Source organism: Calypte anna, chromosome 1 (assembly GCF_003957555.1).
Source record: "Calypte anna isolate BGI_N300 chromosome 1, bCalAnn1_v1.p, whole genome shotgun sequence".
NCBI lineage: Eukaryota > Metazoa > Chordata > Aves > Apodiformes > Trochilidae > Calypte > Calypte anna.
The window spans coordinates 171631935-171656764 of NC_044244.1; the positions used below are offsets into that span (position 1 = coordinate 171631935).

Consider the following 24830-nt stretch of genomic DNA (forward strand, 5'->3'; position numbering starts at 1 on the left):
GGAGAGTTCCTACTGGAGTCCTGTGGATGGAGAGTGTGTAGCTACTTTCCTGTTAAATTTCTTCTGCATTATCAAATGAGTATAAAATTCTTTTTTATGCCTGTTCCAAGCTTTTGGATGAAGTTCATGTGTAAACAGCTCATGCTAACCATCATGTTCATGATAAACAGCTGTTCTGTTGCATTCGAGTAATGGGTAGAGTTATGTCTGCTGATGGGCAATTTCTTAATTACTTCAGCATCTTATGAATGAAAGATGCTCTCCCCTCAAGGGAAAATCACTTAGATCAGTTCAGAACTGAACACTAAAGCCCAGGTTCTGAGCCAGTGAAGTATTCAGGGTGGGAAGGAATTCTAACATTCCACCACTGGCAGCAGCTACGTTTCAGAACTATGTAGAACCTTTAGAGAGGCAGTGGAAAGCATGGGGTGGAGCAGCTTGTGGGAAAACACTGCCTGTGATTTCTCCCAGGCACAACCTGAGTCCCACAAATAAAAATTCCCATTGGTCATATTTCCCTGCATACAACCATGCGTGGCCTTAGTTAGGCAGCAGTGTGAGTAATTCCCATTCCATGGATTTCTGAGCGGAGACAGCCTGACTGTGACTTACTCCTGAGTGGCTGCTGTAGAGCAGAGGAGTGCTACACCCTTTATCCTTCCTTCTGGCTGCCCTCTTGCCAGACTCTTTCACCATTTATCCAACCTTCTTTCTCAAGTTATTATTTTTTTTTTTTAATAAACAATTCTCACAGGCAGGGCCTGAATTAAAATCTTTATATACCAAACATACCCTTAGTTACCTATACAGTTGTCCTTGATATAAATGTTCAGGGTTGAAGACAGGTGTTTCCCAAAGATGTTACCCTGTGTTTAGCCTCTGTCCCAGGAAGGATGGTTGAGCAGAGCCTGTTCAGCTGTGGGATATTGTTGAAGTTCTTTTACAGATCTCACCTTTCCACAGACATAGGATAACTTACAGGTTTCTCCAAAACATAGTTTTCAATTGTGTGGGTTTTAACAGAAAAAATGCCCCAAACACACATCCTCTTCCTGTGCCTGGGGCCACCCTTGTGCTTGTATAGAGGGGAGCCCTTCCATTCTTACCATTTTCACAGAGGTGTACAAAAGCAAAAGCAGAAAGAGCATTTTACACTGCATTCATCAACGAGTGAAAAAACAATCTACCAGAACCAGTTATGGGCTCGTTCCTTTACATGTCACAAAACGACTCTCTCTGTGCATGCTGGTGCTTTTGACTTAAAAGCTGTTTGGGTTACATCTCTCCATCAATTACAGTTTTTCACATGTATAACACCAAGGTGAAAAAATCAGACTCACACATCACAACCAGAGAACTGCAGAAATTAACATATCCCCCTGAAATTCTCACATCCCTGCCTATGTCTTATAATATTTTATATTAAAAATACCAACATTACATCATTAGATTTTCTATGAATTTGATCACGATGGGTTGAGAACCATCTTTGCGTTCATGTGCTATTGACAAATTACTGTTACACAAAAAGTGGGGAAAAGGAATCTACCCAGACTGAGGAATGCTGAGCACTGGATGAAGCACTGATCTGACACACAGTAGCTCAGTTCCTTGTTCTGCTGAAGACTTGCAAAGCAGTTTTGCTTCAGTTTGGATGTATTTGATAGAGATGGATATATGCAGACTATTTTAGCACCGAAATTGGATAATGGATGCTTTCTAATCCAAGTGCAGAAGAAACCTGGGGGCCATATCCAGGCTGCTTTTTACACATGCCTGTATGGCTATCATAGCTGCTTCCTGGCTGGTCTGAGAGTGGCCTGGGTAGCTCTCTAGGGAGCATCTAAGTTACTGTCAAAGTCCATGTGCCATGCCAGGTGACCTGAACACAGCTCTTCATCTCTGTCTCAGCTCCCTCCTCTGTAATGCAGGGACAGTGACCTCAGCAAGGCTACAGAGAGGTTCAGATCCCAGTAAAAGGGACAATGTGGCTGCTCCTCTAGGCAAAGATTTACCATGCCAAAATGACTGTAGGGGGGTCTGATTTTGAGGAGTTTGCCATCTGCAAGACCTTCCTCCAGACAGAATATCCAAGAGTTAAAAGCAGGAATGTAGAAGTTAGCAAAAGTGTGCCCTGGCATCTGTAGCAGCAATTTTACATTGGCTGTGCTGTACTCCAGCTTAGCTATTTCCAGATGGCACTGTGTTTTACAATTTCCTCTTGCAGTTGACTGCTATCTTACATATAAATAGTACAACAAAGATGCACACAGGGGTGAATTATTGCCTGTTCTTTGTCGTACACTCTTTCCCAAACATCTGGGGCTTTTTTTTTTATGTGGCATTTAGTCTTCCTCAGAAGAGTATCTTTGCCTGGAAAACAAGTATACACAGCAGCTACAAAAGATAAGGAGAAAGAGAACAGTGTGGCTAACAATGAGAACACCGACAGCAAAAATGTACAAGGTTTTGTCACAATAATCCTGAGGCTGATGGAAAGGTGGAATGAAATTTGGCAAGTACACAGAAAAAACCCAGTAGTTCCCAAGAATGAACCAGAGAAAGAGGAAAAGGCTGAGGGTTAGATGGATGTAGTACTTGTGAGCATTCTGCCTCCAGGGATATTCATCGTCATCATCATCATCAATCACAACAGACTTGGAAAGCAGCTGCCTCATCCTGGTGGAGTCATACAGCAGGAGAGTCACCTGGAAGTGTTGAGGGAGAAAAGGAACAAGTAAATAGGCTGTGGGAAGTCTGGACACCTTCTGAACTCTGCCAGCCTTTGGGCCAAATTAAAATTGAGTGTAGGAAAATCAAGTAAGAGAAAGCTGAGGAGCCACGAATGAGGCAGATACATCTGGAAAATAATGCATTTCCCCACTACAGTTTATTTGCCAGTGAGATTTAGGCCAGGGACTGGAAACAACTTGTCAGTGGTACTGATGGAAAGGCATGAGAACAGATAGGGTGTAGGGGGATGGCAGCAGCTCCCACGCTGGAGACTTAAGAACAGATTAGAGTAACTGCTAAGTAACTTAAGTAGGGTATTTCCTGCCTTCTAGTGGGTGGGCTTGTCTCTCCTAAGTCCATTTTCCACGGCTATGTGGGAGAATCAGCTCAAATAAAATTCTGAAGGATCTAGACTTCAACCTAAATCCCATCTTCTCTGACTTTATCAAAACCAATGCTCGTCTGCCATGGTTGAGCTTGGTGAAGCTTGAGCAGAGGCAGCTGCCTACATGCCAAGCTTACCTCAAAGCCAATGAACTGCACAGACCTTCAGGTCAACCCCCAGGGCCCCATGGGGAATCCTCAGACCCACTGACCAGGTGGACTTACGCCTCCTCTGTGTCATGATTCTGCCCTAAAGTAAATGTTCACCTCAGAAGATGCTCAGCTGCTTTGGACAAGTCTACCAGTTTGAGTGCTCAGCTGAATGTGAGATACTCAGTAGAAACACCCTTTGTTTTCCTATGTTGGTGCTGGGACTTACAGTCTTATTTAGGGTGAGAAAAGGTGAATTTAAACGTGAAATAGCTAAGAAAAAGGGAACAGTTTTGATGAAAGCTTCAGTGCATTGTCATGAAAATTTCCTTTAATTCTACTCTAATCTTTTCTGAACTCTTATTAGATGAACCTTTGATTATACAGATAAGTCCACTGGTGTGATTCAGTGACTAAGCATTTCCAGTAGAACTCATAGCATGGCAAATTCCTTGTAACAGCAAATTCCTTATAACAAGATTAAGCGCTTTCTTTTTTCTCCATTTACTTATTTACTGACCAAAGGTCCTCGGGGGGACGATTCATATCCCAGTGATGTACCGTGGTCTGGTTACCACTGTGAAAGAGAGCAGGGGAGTATTTTTCCCCCTTCTTTCAAGCCTGGCAAATAAGAGGGGCTAGAAACATTATCAAAGGGGAACAGAGCTGAAGTGGCTTCAGTGGCTGCTGGCTGCAACATGAAGTGCTGTCAAGTTGGAGACTGCCAGGTTCCCTTTCAAAGTATAGGCTGCCTGTACTGAAACATTAGACCACGACCCACCAGGTCTGTTCTCTAGTTCCCTAGAGCTCTACCAGTTCCCATCTCCTGGGAGGGCAGGCTGGATGCCAGGCTGCAGCTGTCCCCATTAGCTGTGCAGGACAGAGTGATACCAGTACAGACACTGCCTTCAGCAGCAGCACTTGCTGACTTGCTGTCCTTAGCCCTTCATGCCCCAGTGGTGTGATTCCAAAGCTTTCCCTTCAGCTCTGCCCCTTTTCCTTCCTTTGGCAGGAGTGTCACTGGGAAAGCAAAAACCAGTTATGCTTAATCCTGTTGAGAAGCCTGGGAGTAGCTCTGCAGTCTGTTGTGACAAGCACTCTTTGTGCCCACGGTTAGCAGTCTGCAAAGAGACTGTCAGAACAGGGCAATGCTTTACCCTACAGTCAATGCAGAGTTACAGATTTATAGTGACTGGGGTGTGACATGGACACGGGGGTGTTTCTACTTGTCAAGCAGCCAGGCTCTGGCTCAGCAAATACATAAGTGAGCACACAGGTAGCTGTGGCTAGAAATTGCTGTGTCTGGATTAATAAACCCTGCTGTGAGGCAAGGATGTATTTTCTCTGGAAGAGGGTCATGCTGCTGCATAGTCATTGCTTCTGGTCAGGTCAGAGTGGGAGTGAACTGAACTTGTGAAGGACTATGCACAAACACCTATAGTTCTATAGTGTTCCCAAAGCTAGGAGAGTAACTTCACTTTTTGTCCAGCCTGAGTATCTGAAAATGAAGGAGAAACATCTGGAAGGTTTGGAGGACTGGTGTGGAAATAGGACCCCATTTACCCCAGGCATCCATGTTATGCAGTAATTTCCTCGAGTGGGAATGGTGGCACAGATGCTGTGATGTGGGAGAAAATCACACCACAGTGTGTGGGACAGTGCTGAATGAACTCATCAGTGTCTCACTTGACTGATAGGTGCTTTAGGTGCTGGAACAAAAGCAATGGAATCCAGACAGCTCTCTTCAGCACTGCATGCACATGGCTTGTCTGGAGCCATCGTGGTGTCTAAACTAGCAAGTCAAAGTCTAGTCACACAGAATATTTTTCACACGTAGGAAGCACATTACCTTTAAGCTGCCAATCACACCACCCACCAACAGATATAATGGAATTAGTGGCTGAACTGGGCAATCTTCCAAAAACTTCATTCCTGAACAGCAAAAATTAATAACATTTGTTATCTCAATGTTCAAAGAGTGCAACAAGCTGTAGAGTGAAAATTAAAGATGCTGTGAGTGAAATATAGTCCTTTGACCAAATAACTGCATCCAGTGTCTATTGGAATGGGGGCCAAATTAAATGGGGTTTGCATCTTCCACCACAGGAGTGAGGGTCATGGACAAGCAAAAGGCAGGAGAAGGGAGGGAGAGAACAAAGGTAACACCAGCATTGCTGCTGTTCTGGGATTACAGATCTGAACCACGTACACAGGTCATAAGCTTCAGCCACTGCATCTTTGATAAGTGAACAATTGACTGAACTGGACAGGAAATTTTCATCAGCAGTTAAAAACCCATTGAAAATCAAAACCATTTGTGAAAAGAAGTTTTTGTGATAAGCTTCTCTCATGGCCTTCCTCCTCACTGTCACTTGTGTGTGAGATGTTCTTGAGTCAGATGCCCTGAAGCTTGAGACCCCATAGGAGCTCCTGAAACCATTTTAGCTCCCCAGGCAGCTGACAGAGAACCACAGAAGCTCTTGTTTTCCAGGCTGTTTTGGTTGCTGGAGGCTAGCTAACAGCATTGGTTGTTATGGCACCAAGGATCCTGGCAACCCTCAAATCTACTGCAAGGAGGAGAGAGCTGAGTAAGTTTTCAGGAGGACAGTGTATGGCAGTGTAAGGATGTTGCTGGCAATACACACTGAAGCTTGTGATCCAGGTCTGTGGCAGGGAGACTCATCTGTCCAAATATAGATGTCTGCAATGCAGGCATCCATATCTGAACTAGTTTCCTAGAGTCTTTGTAGTCAATAGGGAGAAATAGAGACTTGTAAAATTAAATTCATCTCATCTGAAGATGGGCATTTAAAATAGGTCAGATGAGTTGGGCCCTGGCAGTGCCTCTTTCTCTCTGTGGCAATACAAAGAATCTGAACATCCAGGTGTAGGCATCTAAAGGTAGCTGAGATGAATCCCCTGCCCAAGTCTCCTGCCCAGTGGTATCTTTAATAAATTTTAAACAGTTCCTTACACTTTAATTTTATTGTTACTGATCCCGTGTTTCAGTGCTTCCACCAGTCAGTTGTAGATGACAGAAAGGATTTTCTGTATTCTACTTGTCAAATAAGTCATTTTGAAGCAGAAAATTTTGCCTTCTCTCTGAGTAGTTGGGGTTCTCTAGATGAAGGATACTGGAAGCAGTCTGCTGGTCTTAGTGCTATAAAAATCTCTCAGGTGGAACCTCTTGCCTTCCTGTTTAGAACTACACCGAACAAAAAGAATCAGGAAAGCAGTACCAGTGGGATTGTTTTGTTGGATTTTTTTCCTTCTTCTGTAGCTGCAGTTCTTTTCAGCTTGTTAATTTGCCCACCAAATCCACTGCTATTGCTCATCCAGAACATTGCTGATATCCTGAACCCCTCCTGCAATACTTGTGTAGTATAATACAAGCTTTCTGGATTGTGCTTGCTTACTACAGATCTAGCATTGCATGTAGTGGTTAAAAAAATACATATACATGGCCCTGTAGCACATGCTCTAGTGGGGATAGTGGGTTTTTCTGGGTTGATGGATTCAGTGCTTTGGAGGTCCTTTCCAACCATAAAAAAAAATTTAAAAACATAAAAAAGGATACAGGGCAGTGTTTTGTGATCTGCTGTGTGTAAGGGCTATGGAGTTCAGTGGACTCTTCTACACAAAGTATTTATTACCAGCTTTCTAATTGAAAAGGGCTGGATATAGATGGGTTTGGGCTCTCTCTCATTTTGTCCCCTATTTCAAGGCTGTAAATTTTTTTTCCATTTTTTCCAATATGTAACACTGAGACCTGCTCAAACTCCCAGCTTTACAGAGGTGGGTATAGGGGAATGGTCAAAAATTGTATCATTTTCAGACAGCAGCTGCCAGGGTTTCCAGGGTCCTTGGCTCTGTAATAGCCTAGCACAAAAGCAGCTGGCCAGGGATCTCAGGGAATATATTTCAGTTTAGGAACCTAGGCAATTGCTGTTTCCAGTATATCACTGTGATTTTGATTTGAGGCCAAAAAAATAATGATCAAGAAAACATGCCAGGTGTTTTGTTTTGTTTTGTTTTTTCGCAGAGCTATGATTTCATTTCCCTTATAAATATATTATGGAGTCCTTTCAGAAATGTATCATGAGAGCAGTCAGTCTTGGGATGGGTTTGAATGACAGGCAGTGGTACTCTGTAGACTTTTGCAGGCAGATATGACAGTAGAAAAGGAAATAAAGAGGGGGTAATACTGTAGTAACTTTTAAAATACAGCACTATGGGCACATGGGAAATATGGACCTACTGTTGACAGATGGGAACTGATAATTTGTTACAGTAAAATCTAGGCACACACATCATGTGCCAATCAATTCACACACAGCACTTGTCTGATTCTCCTACAAAACTAGTAGGAAAGCATCAGTGCTAGCTTTTCTTTCCCACGAGCATCATGGATGTTTTCCCTTGACTCTAAATGATGGGATATATGGACCATGACAGATGAAAGCTCTGCTTCTGGTCCAAGGTTCCCTGCAAACCAGAGCAATCTTTGGTTTAGAGTGAAGAGCAATAGAACCTGACCACTGGATAGATCAATACGTGAGTCCAAATGAATAAGCCAGAACCTCTGCAAGATCAGAACAACTTTTTTTTTTTTTTTTTTTTCAATGGAGAGTAAGAGATGAGAGGCTTGGAGAAGCAGAGGCACTTGCACATTTTACCTCCTGGGTACCACAGAACAACACTCCAGGACACAAAGTCCAGCGAAGTGGAAAGAGCACTCATGAGCACTCAGGATGTGACTTGCCCTAAGGACAGCAGTGTGGGTAGTGTTGTGGCATGGCCCAGAATGGATCACTACACCCAAGTGTTTTTGTGACTCTGATTATCCATGAAATGAAGGGAAGCCAGTACAGCATTGGCCTCATTTTACTTGCTTTGCTCTTCTCAGGTAGCTATAGGTAGCTGCAAATGGCTGAAGTGCACCACAAAGTAAAGGAGGGCTCCTGCAGAGCAAGGATCATCTGGGGTCTGGTACCTGCTCCCCACCTTCTCTTGTAATAGGAGGCATAGGACAGAACATGCCAGGCTGTGTTGTGGGTGACTGCAGCTGCCATCACATAGAGCAGACCTCATCTGGGCTCTGGGCAATGGGCTTTACACTAGGTTCTAGGTGCTGCAGAGGATTTATCTTAAATTATTTCTGGGCATTATTTTTTCAGAAAGCATATCAGCAAATGAGGAAACCCACAAAAATCGTGAAGTGGCTGAAGGAGTGAAATGCAAGGAAAAATCACATAAACAAGAACTCTTAAAGAACAAGACTAGCTCCCATGTAAAGGTACAGAATATGAGAACGGGCTTCAGATAATGGGAGCACTTGAGAGTTGAGGAATTATTTGGTGTAGATATGAGCATGAGGAATATAGTACCGGTTTAAATTTGATCAGGGGAGAATTTTGGCTGTCTATTAAAAAAACTATGTCATCAGCTTACAAATGTGATTTAGCTACCCCTGGAGAACACTATGTATGAAGGTAGTCTGGACAATGTACAAGAATGTGTTATTGGGAGCAATCCTTCACTGTCCCAGAAACAAAACAATTCTCAGAACAACTCAATGAGGTTCTTCCATAGCTCACTCTATTTTTGGAGTGGTTAGTGGAAAAAAAAAAAAAAAAAAAAGGGAACATCTCTATCAGTAAAAGTTAAAAAGCTGCTAAACAATCTGTGGCTTAAATGTTGTCACAGGTCTGGAACCTGGAAAAATTGCTGTAGTCCTTTACATGGATCTTAACTTATGCTGTGATTTACAGAACTACCAAATTATAAAAGTGCATAATGTTACCTAGTGTTATTACTGGGGCTACCAGTTATCCATCTCTGAGGAGTTTTAACAAATGTTATTGTCATTTATTTGTTTAACATTTGAAAATATCTCACGGTTTTTCTCTGAAAAAAAGCAGGAGCCAAAATGAGTAGAGACACATCAACACCTTATTCTCCAAGATCACAGTAACAGAACATCAGAGGCTTTTGCTTGGATAGTAAATATCTGCATTTTCCTTGACATTGTATTTTCCTAAAATTGCCATTGCAGGTATGTAGCTGCAGGAAACCAATATCCTCTGACAACATTATATTACAGTGACATTATCTCTTAATTTCAGTAAGCTGTGGGGAAAAAGGGCTCTGTATCTGATGCAGGAGATACCCAGAGATCCAGCCTACTATCTTCCCATAACAATTTGCAGTTCTCACTGATCTTAAAGATATGATGAAGTATTCCTTGGAAATTATGTTTACAAGTGGTCAGATGCCAGCCCTGGATTACTTTCCAGAAGGCTTTCAATATGCATGCAATCTGTACCACACTTTGAATTATACCTTCCCACCCCTGTTCCACTTCTCAGGAGTATTCAGCCTGGGGAAAAGCTAAAGCTAAAATCCTCTTATGGGATAAATAGCAATTTTAAGTCATGGACAAGCATAAGAGCCTAAAAGTTGAGATGTAACAGCTTAGTCCATCTCTCTCTACTTCTTAATTGCTCCTTAATCCTTCATTAGAACTCCCTAATTCCTAATTAGGATGTCCTAATTAGAATCCTACCAGTCATCACTGGTACTCACCAGGTCCCAGATCAAGGAAGCAGCACCAACCTTCAGCTGAACACTTTTTTTCTGGGTTTGGCCATCTATAGATGCCAATATCTGTCCTGACCCCCTCAAAAGTCATCTCATCTCAATACAGGCATCTAAAAGATGATATGAGACCTTCACTGCCAAAAATGCCCATTTCTCTGAACTGGCTCCCAGGGCTACACACACAGCACTTTGCTTGGTTCCATATGTGTGCAGTCCAAATCTAGGTGTGATGCCTCTTGCCCACAGCATCTGCATGTGGAGTTCATTTGCACCATCTTTCATGAATAATGAGGCAGAAGGTGAACAACTTTATAAGGACACCCATCTGGAATGATTGTAAGGGCTCTCGAGGACAAGACTTAAAATTCAAAGTGATCTTGAATACACTGGAAAAAGACATAAAAAAACCTGAGATGACAGCTGATAAAGCTGAACAGTGCATCTAGGAGAGAAAATTTCAATGTTAATAGAAAAGGAGAAATGTCTGATAAGGAGCAGCACTGCCAAAAACCATCTGGTCTTACAATGCACCATAAACTAAATTGGAACCAATGAATTGGTGCAGAGAGAGCATCTCTCATTCTGAGGTGTGTTTACAGGAATCTTGCATGTTAAACAGTGGAGCTAATTATTCTGCACTGCTCATATCTCAGGACTCACCTGGAGTCCTGTATTTGGTCTTCTTACTTTTTTTTTCTCTCTTTTTTTCCTTTTTTAAAATTTTCTTCTTTTTTTACATTTTTTTCCAGGGGAAAAAAGTAGTTACAGTGGATGGAGGCCAAAGGAATTGAGGCAAAAATGTCAAAAAACAAGAGCTACAGAAACATTGACCTGTGATGTCAGGTTCAAAGAAGCAGAATTTTGAGATCTCTGAGGAAAAAGAAAAAAAAAAAGATGGAGTGGGGTTATAATAGCAGCCTTGGAACACTTCAAACTTTGTCTTGAGTCGGACAGTGACCAATCTGTCTTTGTGACCATGGCGTGTAGGACAGGCTGTAATCTGTTTAATTTGCCACAGGGAAGATTTAGGTTGGATGTGGTGAAAAATATTTTGTCTGTGAGAGCAATAAAAAGCTGAAATAGGCTTCTTGGGAAGCTCTGGAATTTCCTTGAGCAAGGGCAAGTCAGACATCTGTCAGGGATGCTGTAAGCATGCAAGCCTGTCTGAAAGGGGAGGTGGCCTGATGGCTCTACCAATGTTTCTCAAGGTGGGGGGGGGTTCTTGTTTTCTTTTTAAAACAAGAAAAATCTGTATTAATGATGAGGAAAAGGTGATTCTTAAAAAAGAAAAGAAGAGCCTTACGTAGTTTAAAAATATACAAAATTCTGCAGCTCAAAGGATATTCCTTTATTTTCTTAAATATTTGATCTTGAAATGCTTCTCACAAATCCAGCCTTTGGGGGGTAGAAAGAGACAGACCATCCAAAAAACAAATCTCACTTTTGGTGGATATATAGCAACCTGCTTCCCTTCCATCCCTACACTTCCTAAGATTTTTGCAATGCAGTCCATACAGAGGTATCCTGATTAATGAAATCTTTCTCGTGTCAGATTCTGGGCTTCCTCCCACAGACAGAGCCAAAACACCCACAACCCTTTGCCAGGTGATGGTAGCTTAAGCAGCAACTGAGCTGAAGTAAATACACCAGTAAAAAAGTGAGTTAAAATTGATCAGAGGCATGCCAGCAGCTTCACGTTAAAAATAAATGATGGGAAGCACATCCAAAACCAGGCAACACACAAGCAGAAATTTCAGAGTTATGGTTAAATTTAAAGAAACTCGAACATTGTGGGGTATAATAAATGTATTGGTAAGGTCTCCAAGTACCCTGCCTCCTACCCTGTATTGAGGTGAGACACACTGGGAGGGGTATTTAAAACAAATAGGGTCCAAATTCAAGCCCTGTGTACTCTCCACCATGCTGTGTGGGCTGTGATTCTGTCTGAAGCTAAAATACCAACCCACCAGTTTAACTGTTAAGTTCTCCAACTTCTTTCGCTCCCACAAGATGTGGTAGCCTGCCACATGTTGCCACCAAGTTTGTATTTTTAGATTGCTTTAGTAGCCAGCTTACCTGTAAATGTCATGGACAGTGGTAAGGCAAGGAAAGCAAGGAGCCCAAATATAAAGAATGCTGTGGAAGAGAAAAGAAAACAGTGTTATTGGGGCTCATTAAAGTTAAGAGAGCTGGAGTTCCACCCAGTGCTGTACAGATGCTTTTGACCCATGAAGCTGTGTAACAAGAAATGCAGTGCAGTCAGTGGAGAGCAGATAGCATGATTATGGTGCAGCAGTAGAGATGATGGGACCACCAAGTGGTTTATCACTCCCCCAGAGATCAAGCTTCCATTTTTTAACACCTACACAATTAGTCCTTGTATCAGTGGAAGAATAATGACAGACATAAGCTGCTTTTGTTGCTGCTTCTTCTAGCTATCTTATTGCAGGGGCAAAGACTCAACCACTGCTCCCTGGCCTGCACCAGCTCCAGGGACACTGCCAAGTGACTGTAGAGTAACAAGTAACTTTGCACCAGCTAATCCATGGCAACTGCTGAACCGTGTCTGTTTGCTAAGGAAATAGCAGTTTTAATGCTATTCCACCCATTTTTCACTGACAGCTAAATGAACTGTCTTTATTGCAGATTTGAATAGTTTCTGGCTGGTCTAACTCCCAGCTCAGCTCATGAACACAGAGGCAGCAGCCCCACTGCAAGGCAGGGGACGTGTCATTGATCAGCTGAAGCTGAGTGGAAGGATACTCCTGGGGATGCTCATAGACTGTTCCCAAAGATGAGAGGATCTGAGGTGCTTCATTACTCCCCAGAATGTTGCTTGTGTATCTGAGCCCTGATATTTTCCCAGCACAGCCAGAGGACTGATGCTTACCTTTGCAGAAAGTAAGAAACAACAGTGTCAAGAGCAGCATGAGAAACCTGCCTTACAAGAGCTGTCACCTCTGTGCCTAATCATGAATGCCTGGCAATATTACAGTGAAAAGCTGCCCTGCAAAATTAGAGTAAAACATAACGAGGACAGTTTGTGGTGAGCATCCCTGCAGAGCACTGCTGGAGATGGTTCAATCTGCAAGTAGATGCCTAAGGAGGCAAATGGGTGGCAAGAGGAGGTGTCCATAGATTGCAGAGGGGCTGAGGAGGTGCACAGATAAGAAACGATGTCTCCTGGGAGGCTTATGAAAAAAAAATCTTGGAGCAAGCAGCATTCAGGGTTGGTTTGGGACCAGCCCTTCCCCAGGCAAAGTGTGTCAGGCAGTTCCCTGTGCCAGAGATCTGCAACTGCAAGGTGGGTTGTGTCCTCCTTGCCGCACAGGAGCAGGGACACTGCCAGCACCCCGTGTACAGTGCCACTGGCAAGCTGCAGTGCTGCCAGAACGTCACCCTCAGGGTGCCTTAGAGAAAAAGGGAAGCATCATTGCTTCCATTTTATGGAAGGAGAAACTGAGGACACAGGAGCTGCATCATAATTCAGGGCAGACCCACCAGGCTTTGTGACTTGCAGACATTTTTCATGGGAACACACCATCCCCCACATGCTGCTCGTGCTTTCTCTGCAGAGAGCAAGGATCTTACACTTCAATGCTTCAGAGAGACATCTTTCTCTCTCAGAAGTAGCATGTTCGTTATCTCTATGAATTGATAGAGACTGAGGATAGTTGGAGCTGAGGAAAGCACTTCTGTTCCTTTGTGCCACCCCCTCTCCCTCTCCCCACCAGCCGATCTTTCTCTTACACACACACATTTTTGCTGAGGCTCTTCTATCTCTTGAATGCTTCACAGTACAGAAATTCTTCCTCTGTTTGAATAGTGTCCTACACTTGACTAAGCTCTTTCAAACACTGACAACCCCTCATTAGAACAACTCAGCCTCGAGCCTCCCTTGTCACCACATGTCACATTTCATGCTAAGTCCTCTCACTGTTACATTATCTAGGCTGCTATTTTCATATTCAGAAGCAATGCTATTGTAGCCGAGTTGGGCTTCCAAAACACATCCGTGAACATCACCTGAAAATAGTACCCACAGCCTGGGCAACTCATTTATCTGGTATCCAAATGAGTGCACTTTATGCCTGCAGGAGCTGTATTGGCTGCCTGGTGTTGCCAGAAGTCCTGTCATCACTGCACAGATCTGGGAGCAGCATCACTCTCCTGCCTGTGCTTTCACAGCCACCTCCTGTTTCTGCCCTGGTGCATGGGCAAGTACTCAGGAGCCTGGAAGGAGAAGGCATCGTGTAATTTCTTAATCATGAGGTGTATGGTCTGTGACCCCCCGGGGAAGGATGCTCTGATAAACTCTGTAGAAGACTTGGGGGAGGCCACGTATCTGTGGGGCTGTGCATCTGGCACGGGGGCATCTGTGTTTGCTTGTGTCTAGCATCTACCCAACAGCTTGATTTTGGAGGGGAGAAATGGGAGGTAGGGACAACGAGGAGCTCAAGAGAGAAAGATAATGGCTCATTAATTCCCCTCCCAAAGCAGTTGATGGGAATATATTTACTCATTATCTCCCCATTCAGCTACAGCCTCTTAGGTCTCGAATTGGAGGGGCAGATGCATAGTCTGGGAAGGTTTCCAGATCCATGCTTAACAAAATGAGACTCTCAACAATTGACTACACAACTGGCAGGGTTCTGCAGCAGCTCTCGATGCTGCTAGGAGCACTATAGACTGGTTTCCACAAAATATGTGGGGTTTTCACAGAAATGCTGCTCAGTTGGGCTACACACACTCTTTGCCTGAATTTATCTGGGCTGCGCTGCCCCGTTCTGGTCCAAAGATAAATTGCTCAAGAAAATGGTATTTACTGCAGGCTAGCACAGCTCTGCAGAGAGGATGCTGATCTCTGGGCAGTTTCATATTTGGTGCTTGTGATGTTTTAAAGCTGGTGATATCACTAACTTAAATATTGGTCAGAGAACCCCTGGACCCATTCCTAGATAATGTAGAAAACAAGGGCTGGTAGTCTCTGAAATCACAGTGGAGGGAGGGATTGCTTTCCAGCCATATCCCAGGAGGACATCTCCCCCAGCCAGCTGGTGTCAGGGCATCAGGCAGGAGAGCCCTGCTTTGTATCCCTGGGGCAGTGGGTGATGGGGCAGCTATTCTGTGTTTGGCACCAGTGAAGTTCTGCTTTGGGAGGCATTAGTGAGCAAATTCAGAAATGGGTGAAGGGAAGAGCTCATGTCTGAGATCACAACAGAGGAAGAGGGAAGGAAGTGGATGTATATCTTGCATATTCCTTGAGATCTGTGGGCACAGAAATCAGATCGGTGGGCACGGATTTTGTATCTCCTGCCCAACAGGAGGGGTAACTGCTATAAAACTGCTGTTTAGCTGAATTACTCTGGCCATGGTCTCCCCACACTCTTCCACAACGCAAAAGAAAAAGAACTTGAAATCACCATTACCATTATGGCTGTACACATACATTTCTCTCCTTCTTCACATCCTCTGTAACAATTCCCCTGTACCACAGCTCTCCTCCTCTACCTCTGCTACTCCCTTGTTCTCCATCCCCAGATATGTGCCTGGCCTCAGGGCATGCAGCAGGTGAGTTGTCCTCTGGGTGTGAGACAGCTCTGGAGGCAAAATTGGAGGTGACACCAGTTGGGCTCCTCAGATATTGTTTTGCTGCCATGATTTTTCCAAGCACTTGAAGATTTCAAATCAATTCCAGCACTCAATATTTACTTTGAAGATAGAGTAAGACTTTTTGAGTAAGAGTCTTCAAGGTATTTTCAGAAGTGATTTATGAGTATAAATCTCAACCTACCCACTGCTTAGGTAGTATGCTAATATTGCTGGAGTGCAACCTGCTCAGTGTGACAAGCTCTTTGATAATAAATACAGTAATAAATGAAGTGTTGTGTACATTAGCCATCACTCACAAAGTCTGTTTGTCCAACAGCCTGGCAGGTTTTTGCCACAACTGTATATCCTGATAAAAAAAAGGTGAAAAGAAAATTTTTTTTAAAAGCTGCTCCCAACTTCCAAACAAATTCTGCAGCTACCCCTGGATTTATCTGCATGGACAAGCTGGGGAGCAGAAGTCTGAGTGTAAAGTCACAGTACCCCCTTTGGACACCCCATGGGAATGCTGATCTGAAGGGGACTGACTCTCAGCTGTCTGGATTCGAGCAAATTCAGGTCAGTTGGCCTGACCCCAGGATGAATCATGCCCAGAGCCAGATGCAGATGGCAGTGCATTAAGCTCAGTCAGGGTCACAGTGTGCTGTATAGCAGCATGGACACTGACAGTACCACAGGGTGGAGTGCAGAAAGATAGCAGATATTTTAATCCGTCTTTTATTCCTTCTCAGGCATCCCCTGAGGTATTGATAGGGATGTGGAGAAAAGAAAGGGTGCAGGGTGGGTGGGTGCTGCAGTGGCAGAGCAAGTCTCAATGGACCACTCTAGGGAGCCAGCCCCAGCAAGGGCATCTGTTTTATAGACCAGGCAGGACACTGTCCATGGCTTTGGTAGGTGTGGATACTGTGTGCCTTTCTGGGCTTTTGAGTGGCAGGAGAATGTCACTACATCAGACAAGGTATGCTGAAGAAACTTGAATGAACTGACTTTGAAGGAAAAGCATTACCTCTGTTCAGCCTGGCTAGCCAACAGCCCAGTGAGAGAAAATAACAGCAAGGTTTGAGCAGTCCACAGAGGACCTGTGAGTGATCCAAAGAGTTGGGAAGGTAGACATATGAGGTGAGCTTAAGCAGAAAAAAAGATTGCTCTGTCTATGAGACTAGTCATAGCAAGAAGATAAACAGATGGAATAGCCTCTTGGGACAAATTGCAGGAATTAATTCATTAGTTAATTTTAAAAATATGTTTAGTCCCTTGACCTAACAAGATACTAAATAGGTAGCTGGCTCAGTGTGAGGATCAGCCATTCCCATGGAGGTCTCTAGTCCCAGGGCAAACCCACCCTAGGAATCAGGGGAAATGTGATAAAACTGATTGCAGACAAAATCCAATCTCAGGGCCCCGAGCTGTTTGCCACCTGCCACCACAATTTACTTAGACAAGGTTGTGTTACTGTGGAATAGCACTTTGATATTCAGATAAACTGTGCCAGAATCATAACACCTAAAATTTAAGTTCCAGGTTCCAGCTCTGACACCAGCAATGCCACTCTCATCAGAAATGGTGGAGAACAAAAAAGTGCCAATGACCTGGGAACCTTCAAGATGGGGAGGTACTTTGGGTGTTAATCACTATTGCAGAATGGCTTGTGCTGTGCCTCCAGCTATTGAAATACAGATGGTCCAGGTTCTACATTTGGCCGCTTTTGAGTTATGGGCCCAGCACTTGAAGAAAGATATTGAGGTGCTGGAGTGAGTCCAGTGGAGAGCAACGAGGCTGGGAAGGGACCCGGGGGAAAGTCTTACAAGGAGAGGCTGAGAACACTGGGGATGTTCAGCCTGGAGAGGAGACTCAGGGGAGATCTCATCAGTCTCTACAACTCCCTGAAAGGAGGGTGTAGCCGGGGGGGGGGGGCTCTTTTCACACACAACAAGAGACAGGATGAGAGGGCATGGCCTGAAGCTGTGCCAGGGGAGGTTTAGGTTGGATATCAGAAAGCACTTCCTTATGGAGAGGGTGATCAGGCATTGGGATGGAGGTGGAGTTACTATCCCTGGAGGTGTTTAAGGAAAGGCTGGATGTGGCACTTAGTGCCATGGTCTAGCCAGTGTGGTGGTGTTCGGTCATGGGCTGGACTTGATGATATCAGAAGTCTTGTTCCAGCCTTAACAATTCTGTGATTCCGTGATAATTTCCAGATTTACTTCTTAGACAAGATTTAGACATTGCATATAGAAGCACTGTTTACTTTGCAGTAGACCTAGGGTAGTGAATCAGCCTTTTTTTTTTTTTTTTTTTTTTTGTCTGTTAATTAAAGGTTGCCCTAATGTTCTGAGCTTAAATTGCTGCATAGGTAGCTTGACTCTTCAGAGTCATTTAGATATCAAGAGACCATGGATACAAATGTGGGGCTGTGGTGAAATGCCCTGAAAAATATACACAGAATAATGAGAAAAAGTGAAATTGAGTGCCACTATGCTTCAGAAGGGTTTGCATTTTAAGGAACAGAAAATCAATTGTGAATGCACTAGCTGATCCATAGCTGAAGTTGAGCTGATTTTCAACTTAAATGTAATGAAAAACTAAAGGTAATGGGTTTCCTGGAATTGTATCTCTGAGTTACCTTACTCATGGGTAACTTTGCAGGTACCCGAGAGGATGCTCCTGGTTAAAGAGAGCATAGATGAGATCAGAACTATTCCCAGTCTTTAAAAAAAAAAAAAAGATAGAAAGTTCATTAATTTTTTTTTTTGGCATCACTAAAGTCCCTGTGGCATTATAATACCAACAGGGGACAGTGACATTTTCTTGCAACTGGTAGGAACAAAAATCAGAGGAAATACTACATTTGGCCTTTTTTGCTGTGATATTCACCTATGGGCTGTCTGTCCCCCTGGATTGCTTTTCTCTGAAGGGTTGTGAGACAGCAAGGAGTTAAGGGGCTTCATCATGAATAAAAGTCCATTCTGAACTTTGAGAGCCTTTCAAGTGAAGCCAAATGCATGAATACAAAAGACTCCAAGGTAACAGTCCTAGACTGGCAAATACAGCAATTAGAGTGGGTGAAGTATCAATTATGGTGAGTGGTCAAGGAGTTTTCTTCTTCTGTATTTGAGTGGAATTAGAAATTGCTGCTGCCTAGAACAGAAAGTGAAAAGCACTTTCAGCTCCAAGTGAAAAGGCAATGCCGTCAGCAGGAGTAAGCTGCTTCAAAATCCTTGGATTTTAACCTCCTGACAACAACACTGCTTCCCTGGTCTTACATAAACCCATCCCTGAAGCTTATTTCCCCTGTGCCTCTTTGGGCAACTTGCAGGGCCCCTGGCCCAGGTGACTTTCCTGCTTCCCTGCTCCTCAGAGAGCAAGAGCCAGCCTGGTCACCCAACCTGGGAGCTGTCAGCTCCTTACACCCCTCTGAATCCTCCACTGTGGGTGGGATGAAATTGTTGCTTTAAAGACTCAGGGAGCCCAGGCTCTTGTGCAGTAGAGCTAAATTCATAGAATCACAGAATGGTTTGGGTTGGAAAGGACCTGAAAGTTCATCTAGTTCCAGCCCCCCTGCATGGGCAGGGACACCTCCCACCAGACCAGGTTGCTCCAAGCACCATCCAACCTGGCCTTGAACACTGACAGGGCTGGAATTTTGTGCAATTGGAAGGCTGCTATAAGGTCTCCTTGCAGCCTTCTCTTCTCCAGGCTGAACAATTCAGATAACCAATGCCTCCCACCCACAAGACATGGGTGCTACCTGCTCCTCCAGTGGCCAGTGTGCAAAGAAGGCTCAACCTGACAGTTCTCTATCCCCAGCTTCATGTCAGCACACAGACTGGCAGCATCTTTGCTTCACAGGGGAGTTTGTTCTCAGCCTGGCTGTGATGCTCTTTACCAGGAAGCTTTCCCTGCAGATACTTCTGCTGGACTACAAGGTACGACTTGAAACAGGAGAGAAACAGATTTTATTGCTTAGCTTTTCTGCTGCAGGCCATATTTAGGTATTTGGTGGAGTTTGTATTTGTTTGAAATTTTACAGTCCCCTGATCTGATCCAAATACTGCAGCAGGCAGGTGCTGTCAGGGTAGAGCTACTACTGTGTGCTTCAGCAGAGAATTGTACAGGGAAGGAAATATCTCAGAAAGGTAGGAAGAAGGGGAAACTTCAGTGGAAGATTCAGGCAGGGCTCTGGTATCTACTTCATTCTTTTATATTCCTGGCTTAGCAACAGGAGTGCTTAAAGACAGAGGCAATTACTACCAGAAGTGCCTTACCATTGCTGGCAATTTTAGATATGCACCGGTGGCAGGCTTTCTCCAGCCCTGCAGCCATTGTGAAGAGCCTTTGGGGTGTCTGTGGGGATACAGAAATGAATATGGTTATGAGAAAATTCTTTAACATATGAAATATCTTGACTCAGAGTCACACACTTCAGCAGGCTTTCACTACCCTCAAAAAACTCAAAGCATCCACAAATCCAGAGAGCAGCCATCAGCCAGAGCCAAGTATGACTTCCAGCATCCTTTGGGCTTCCCTTCTGGTGATGCTAGAGCCTTGGGGTCACAGGAAGGCTGGAGGAGAAGTATTAATGCTGTCTCCCTGAAAAATATAAAAGGTTCTGTCGTGACTTGAGGATGTGGAGTCTCTTTCTCTGGAGACATTCAAAATGTGCCTGGATGCAATCATGTTTAATGTGTTGTAGGTAATCCTGCTTTAGCAGGGTGGTTGGACTAGATTATCTCTGCAGCTCCCTTCCAACTCCAATGATTCTGTTATTCCATGACTTTGATTAGGGTTGGGGCAGGATAAAGGGTATTTCACTGTTATTAGAAGACCCAGTAAAACAGGTAAAGTTTGCAAACTTCTGCAAAAAATATTTAGTTAGAAAAAAACTAGTTAAAGAGAAGGGGAGGAGAGACGGTGAAAAGAGTTCTAAGATGGTCGAATATTCTGAAGAGGAACTTAGGATAAAAAACTGCAAACCACACGGAGCCCAGAACAACGTGCCTTTGATTAAAAAGTAGCTGGATTAGAAAGTAACTCTTTGTAAAGAAGAATTTTTATGAGGTGGGGTGAGGAATGAGCAAGCAGCCAGGCATCCAAGGGCTGAGCAGCAGACAGCAACAGATGGCTAAGTAGCATCCAGCATCAATGGGAGTGTGGAAAGCTCACACACACACACACAGAGACACACACACAACCTCCAAGCCTTAGCCTCTGGCCAGGACCAGCACAGATCTAACACCAAGTGAAGGTGTGTGCAGAGGAGACTGGAACAGGGGAAGCAGCAATTTTGTACATACCACAGATTAGTCCCTCTAAAATGTCTAATCATTAATGAGCAATATTTTAAGTTTAGCCTTATTTTGCTCTAAGATGACATATCATCATGCAGTGCTGTGCCCAGCCTTGCCCAAACCCTACTAGGGACCACAGGGCCCATACTGGAACACTTGTATGTAGCACCTGACCACCAACATATATATTCAGGTTTCAAGTCTGCATCATCAGATCAGGTGTCTCATGAATTTTAGGTCTCATCCAGCTCTCTTTCAGCCCTCATCTTCATACTGTGCCACAAACCTCATTTGATGAGTGGTTACTGCTGTAATAAGCCTTCCAAATCACAGTGAACATCTCCATGAATACTGAGCAGTGGACTGGAATGGAGATTGTACCTGAGTGCCTGATCTCTGGGGAATGCATACTTCTCATTCCAGCCACCAGACCTTCCTCAGAAGAGCACATACTGTGCCTTTGGGCTGCAGTTATTGACTAATATTTTAAGGGAGGGGATAAGCACTGGTGTGTGCTCATAAAATCACAGAATGAGTTGGGTTGGACATTAAAGATCATCTTAGTCCAACTCCAAAGGGAAAACAGGAAGGAGGAAAGGAAACTGCAACCAAATGACACATTAATTTAAAACATTTTAAAAACATTTATTTAAAAACTTTGGGTGCAGATTTGTGCCTAGAAAGGGCATAAACAGACATTCAATTTGAGAATAATGCTGGCTGCTGACAAGTGTGTTCTAAGTCACGTAGAGATCAGTAATATTAGTTGTTATATAAATGTTCATGTCTAGAATTATTTTTATAGCAGTAATTCTTACACATATAATGTTAACAAAACCAATGCCATGTTAAAAAATGGTTGAATACCAAATTATCTTGAGCAGAACTGTGTGTGGCTGGGAATGATGTATTTCCATAAGTAGAGGGTAAACCATATGTTTTGTCTAAATTTGCTGTTATTTTAGACTAAAGGAAAAAAGACTAACTGAAGGAGAACTCGGTATCTGGGAGCATGTCACCATCTAGTGATGGAGCCCAGAAATGACTGTGAATCAAGGCTCTGTGCAGTTTTAATGGGTGAGAGAAAGAAAGCAAATTAGTGATGGCTGTACACAAAATGTGTTCCAAAAAGGACACAGCACACATAACCACCAGGTGATTGTTTCAGTCCTTCCTCAGACATTTGCTTTGACTCCTACAGGAAAAATCCCCCAGAGAAGTCATTATGTTTGCTGGATAAATAGGTGTTGCCCCTTTCCCCTAGCTAATACCCTGCAGAAGGGTGTTAAAGATGAATATTTTCTTGTGCATGAGGGTGCTAAAGTGCAACTCAGCAGCCAGGCAGCTGTGGAACACTTTCCCAGATGAAATGGGGAAATGACTGCTGAAACTCCCAGGACACTGCAAGTGGTGCAGCATGGAGACTGGTGGCAGGCAGAGGCAGATGTCCTGCCACACGATGCCTGCTCCCTCTTTGGTGAATTAGAAAGCCATGTAAAAAATGGAAAACAGACACAAGTAAAAAAAAAAGAGTTAAAGACCTAAGCCATCTTCTGGACCTCTTCCCCTTAGTCCTTCCTTGGGGTCATTTCCCTATATGAAGGGACCTGCTCTTGTATTACAAGGGCCAACAAAAGGGGGGAAAGTTCCTGAGCCCCTTGCAGGAGGCTGGGATCTCTCCACACAGCTGCTTTTTGGGGTTGTAGGTTTCAACTCAGCCACAGCAGAGCCACAACATCCCTCTACCTCCCCCAGATTAACAGGAATCAAAAGAAGAGGACCACTGATTGACTGGTGCATCCCTGACCCATGATGAAGCCGAAAGGCAGCTTCACACTGGCCCCACCACACACCAGCCCAGACAAGAGCCACTTCCACTCTTGTCCTACCCAGTTCAGTCTTCTCAAACTGAGCTCTGCCCTCTCCCACTGATGAACACAGCAGGCAGAGCTACTGGGGTTTCCAAAGGCTCCAATTCCCTCCCAGCAGTTCCCAGCTGCCAGGAGGTCCTGCTGGGACACACTGGGTGCACATGGATCAGCAAGCCCCTCCCAAGCGAAGTGTCTTTTCTGAAGACTGCTAGAGGGAATGGTTCCTTTCTATTTTTCTAAAATATTCAGAGCAAAGTCTTCTTCTAGATCCAATTCCTTCCTAACAAACCACAAAGCCCCATGCTAGCTTTTATCCTGGCACATCACCCACTTCCCAGCAAATTGCTCTTACCTGAGAGTGCCGTAGGTGCCAGAGATGTTCACCTGCACGCCTGGGAGAGACTCAGCAGAGGAACCACAAACTCCAGCCTTCAGTGAAAGCTGTCTGAGAGAGTTCTCTCCAGTGGGACCCCAGAGCTGTGCTTGGATCCCCGGGACCCTTTCTGCGGGAGATGGGGTGCAGCGGGGGGGCTCGGTTGCTTTTATTCCTCCTGTCCTCCTGCTCACACACCTCCCAGCAGCAGCAGGGTGGGAGCTGTGGGATGCGGGAGGGCTTGTTGGCAGAGCCCACCCTCATTAGTTTCCCCACTCCCACGGCTGGCTGGAGACACAGCCCACCCTGCACCGTTCGAGGGTGTCAGCAGGGGGAAGCAAAGAACCCCACACATCTGTGACTGTACTGAAGGGGGAAGAAGGGGGAGGGGGAAGAAAAAAAAACTATCTTTCACAAAGTATTTTATTTTAGGGAAAAAAAAAATAAATTCTGAAATCAGCAGTGAGTACTTGGGTCATTCTTCGTGCAATTTTTTCCCCCTTCTTATTCCCCCCCTTCCTATTGATGCTGTTGATAGAGCTCTTTGCAGACAGCCACATATATATCATTAAGCTTTGGGTAGTTTACAAGTCTTGTGTCACCCTGTCAAACCCTGTCACTCTCTGTCAAACCAGGCAGTTTGGCTTTGTGTGGTCCTAGTTCTTTTTTGCCACCATCTAATAAAGCTTAGTCCAGAGGAGCGAGCTGCTTTTCCCACTGTTGTTCCCAGGCCAGTGCCTGACAGGGGACACTAACAAAGATTTTGTTTCTTTCCAATGTCAGTACCTTCTTTGTGGTGCTTTTTCTCTCCCTTGCAAAGCTTGCAAGTTTTGGGTTGACTGAGACTGCAGAGGTCATGGCACAGTGGCCACGCTATGGATTTCTGCCTTGTGGAGTCACCAGGCTGAGCTGAGCAGAGGATGTCAGTGACACCACCACCCAAACCACAAGCCAGAGCTTCCTAAAACACAGGTCCCTTCTCAGACCATGAGGAACTTTCACATCCCCCCATAATATACATTTGGGATTCCTTCACTAGATGGCTTTTTTGGAACAAGTTGTACCTCAGCATGGATTTTCCTGGCTACTTGGTGATCAGGGTGGAGAAGGTAGGGGCCCTGTAGAGATGCTGTCTTTGCTTTTCAGTTTGCATTTATTTTCAGTTTATTTCACCCTCTATATAGAGTAAGTACTTCTGCCACAGGGCTTATTCCTAACTTGATGACTCAGAAGTAAAAATCAAGGTAAAAATAGTCCCCCATCTCCCATGTCATTTAGTTCTGTTCAAATTGAAGGAGTTTGACTTTTTTCTTAAATGCTGCATGCGATCAGGAATGTTTTTTCTTCTATAAATTATCCTTGTATATTGAATTTTCTTCTATAAATTATCCTTGTATATTGAAACGTAAACAGACCGTGGGAAAGAAATTCAATGTACCTTTCATTTTTTCCACTGTCAAGGCAAAAAAATGTGTACCTACGTGCTGGGAAATGCTCTGCTCACACAGGGGAAACCAATGATCAGCTCTGACTTACCAGTGTTTTAATGACTGCCTGGTGGGATTCCAAAAATTATAACATTCAATCATCACAAGAAGACCGTGGCAAAAAATTACGGGGACCAAGAGTCCCTGTGGCAAGTGCAGCTTGGGATACCATTAGGCTGCTGGATTCTGATGATTCTGAAGGAAAATTTTAGGCAACCTTAGGAAGATACTGGGACTAGAAGTGCTGTCAGTTCAGTGACTCACTGTGTGCCCTGTCCAAAGTCCCCTGGCTGTGAGAGACAGGAGGTGACCACCTACATCTCCTGGGGTGGTC

General features: G+C 44.2%; 1 protein-coding gene across 1 annotated transcript; it reads right to left on the bottom strand.

The window, feature by feature from the left end:
• Window positions 1-763: 763 nt before the first annotated feature.
• On the bottom strand, window positions 764-23217 carry TMEM272 (transmembrane protein 272). The gene is made up of 5 exons (XM_030469133.1): window positions 22989-23217; window positions 19743-19821; window positions 11944-12003; window positions 5117-5199; window positions 764-2708 (listed from the first exon to the last, which is right to left on the bottom strand). The coding sequence occupies exons 2-5, from the start codon at window positions 19798-19800 to the stop codon at window positions 2346-2348; spliced, it is 564 nt and encodes a 187-aa protein (XP_030324993.1). The 5' UTR covers window positions 19801-19821; window positions 22989-23217; the 3' UTR covers window positions 764-2345.
• Between the last annotated feature and the right edge of the window lie 1613 nt (window positions 23218-24830).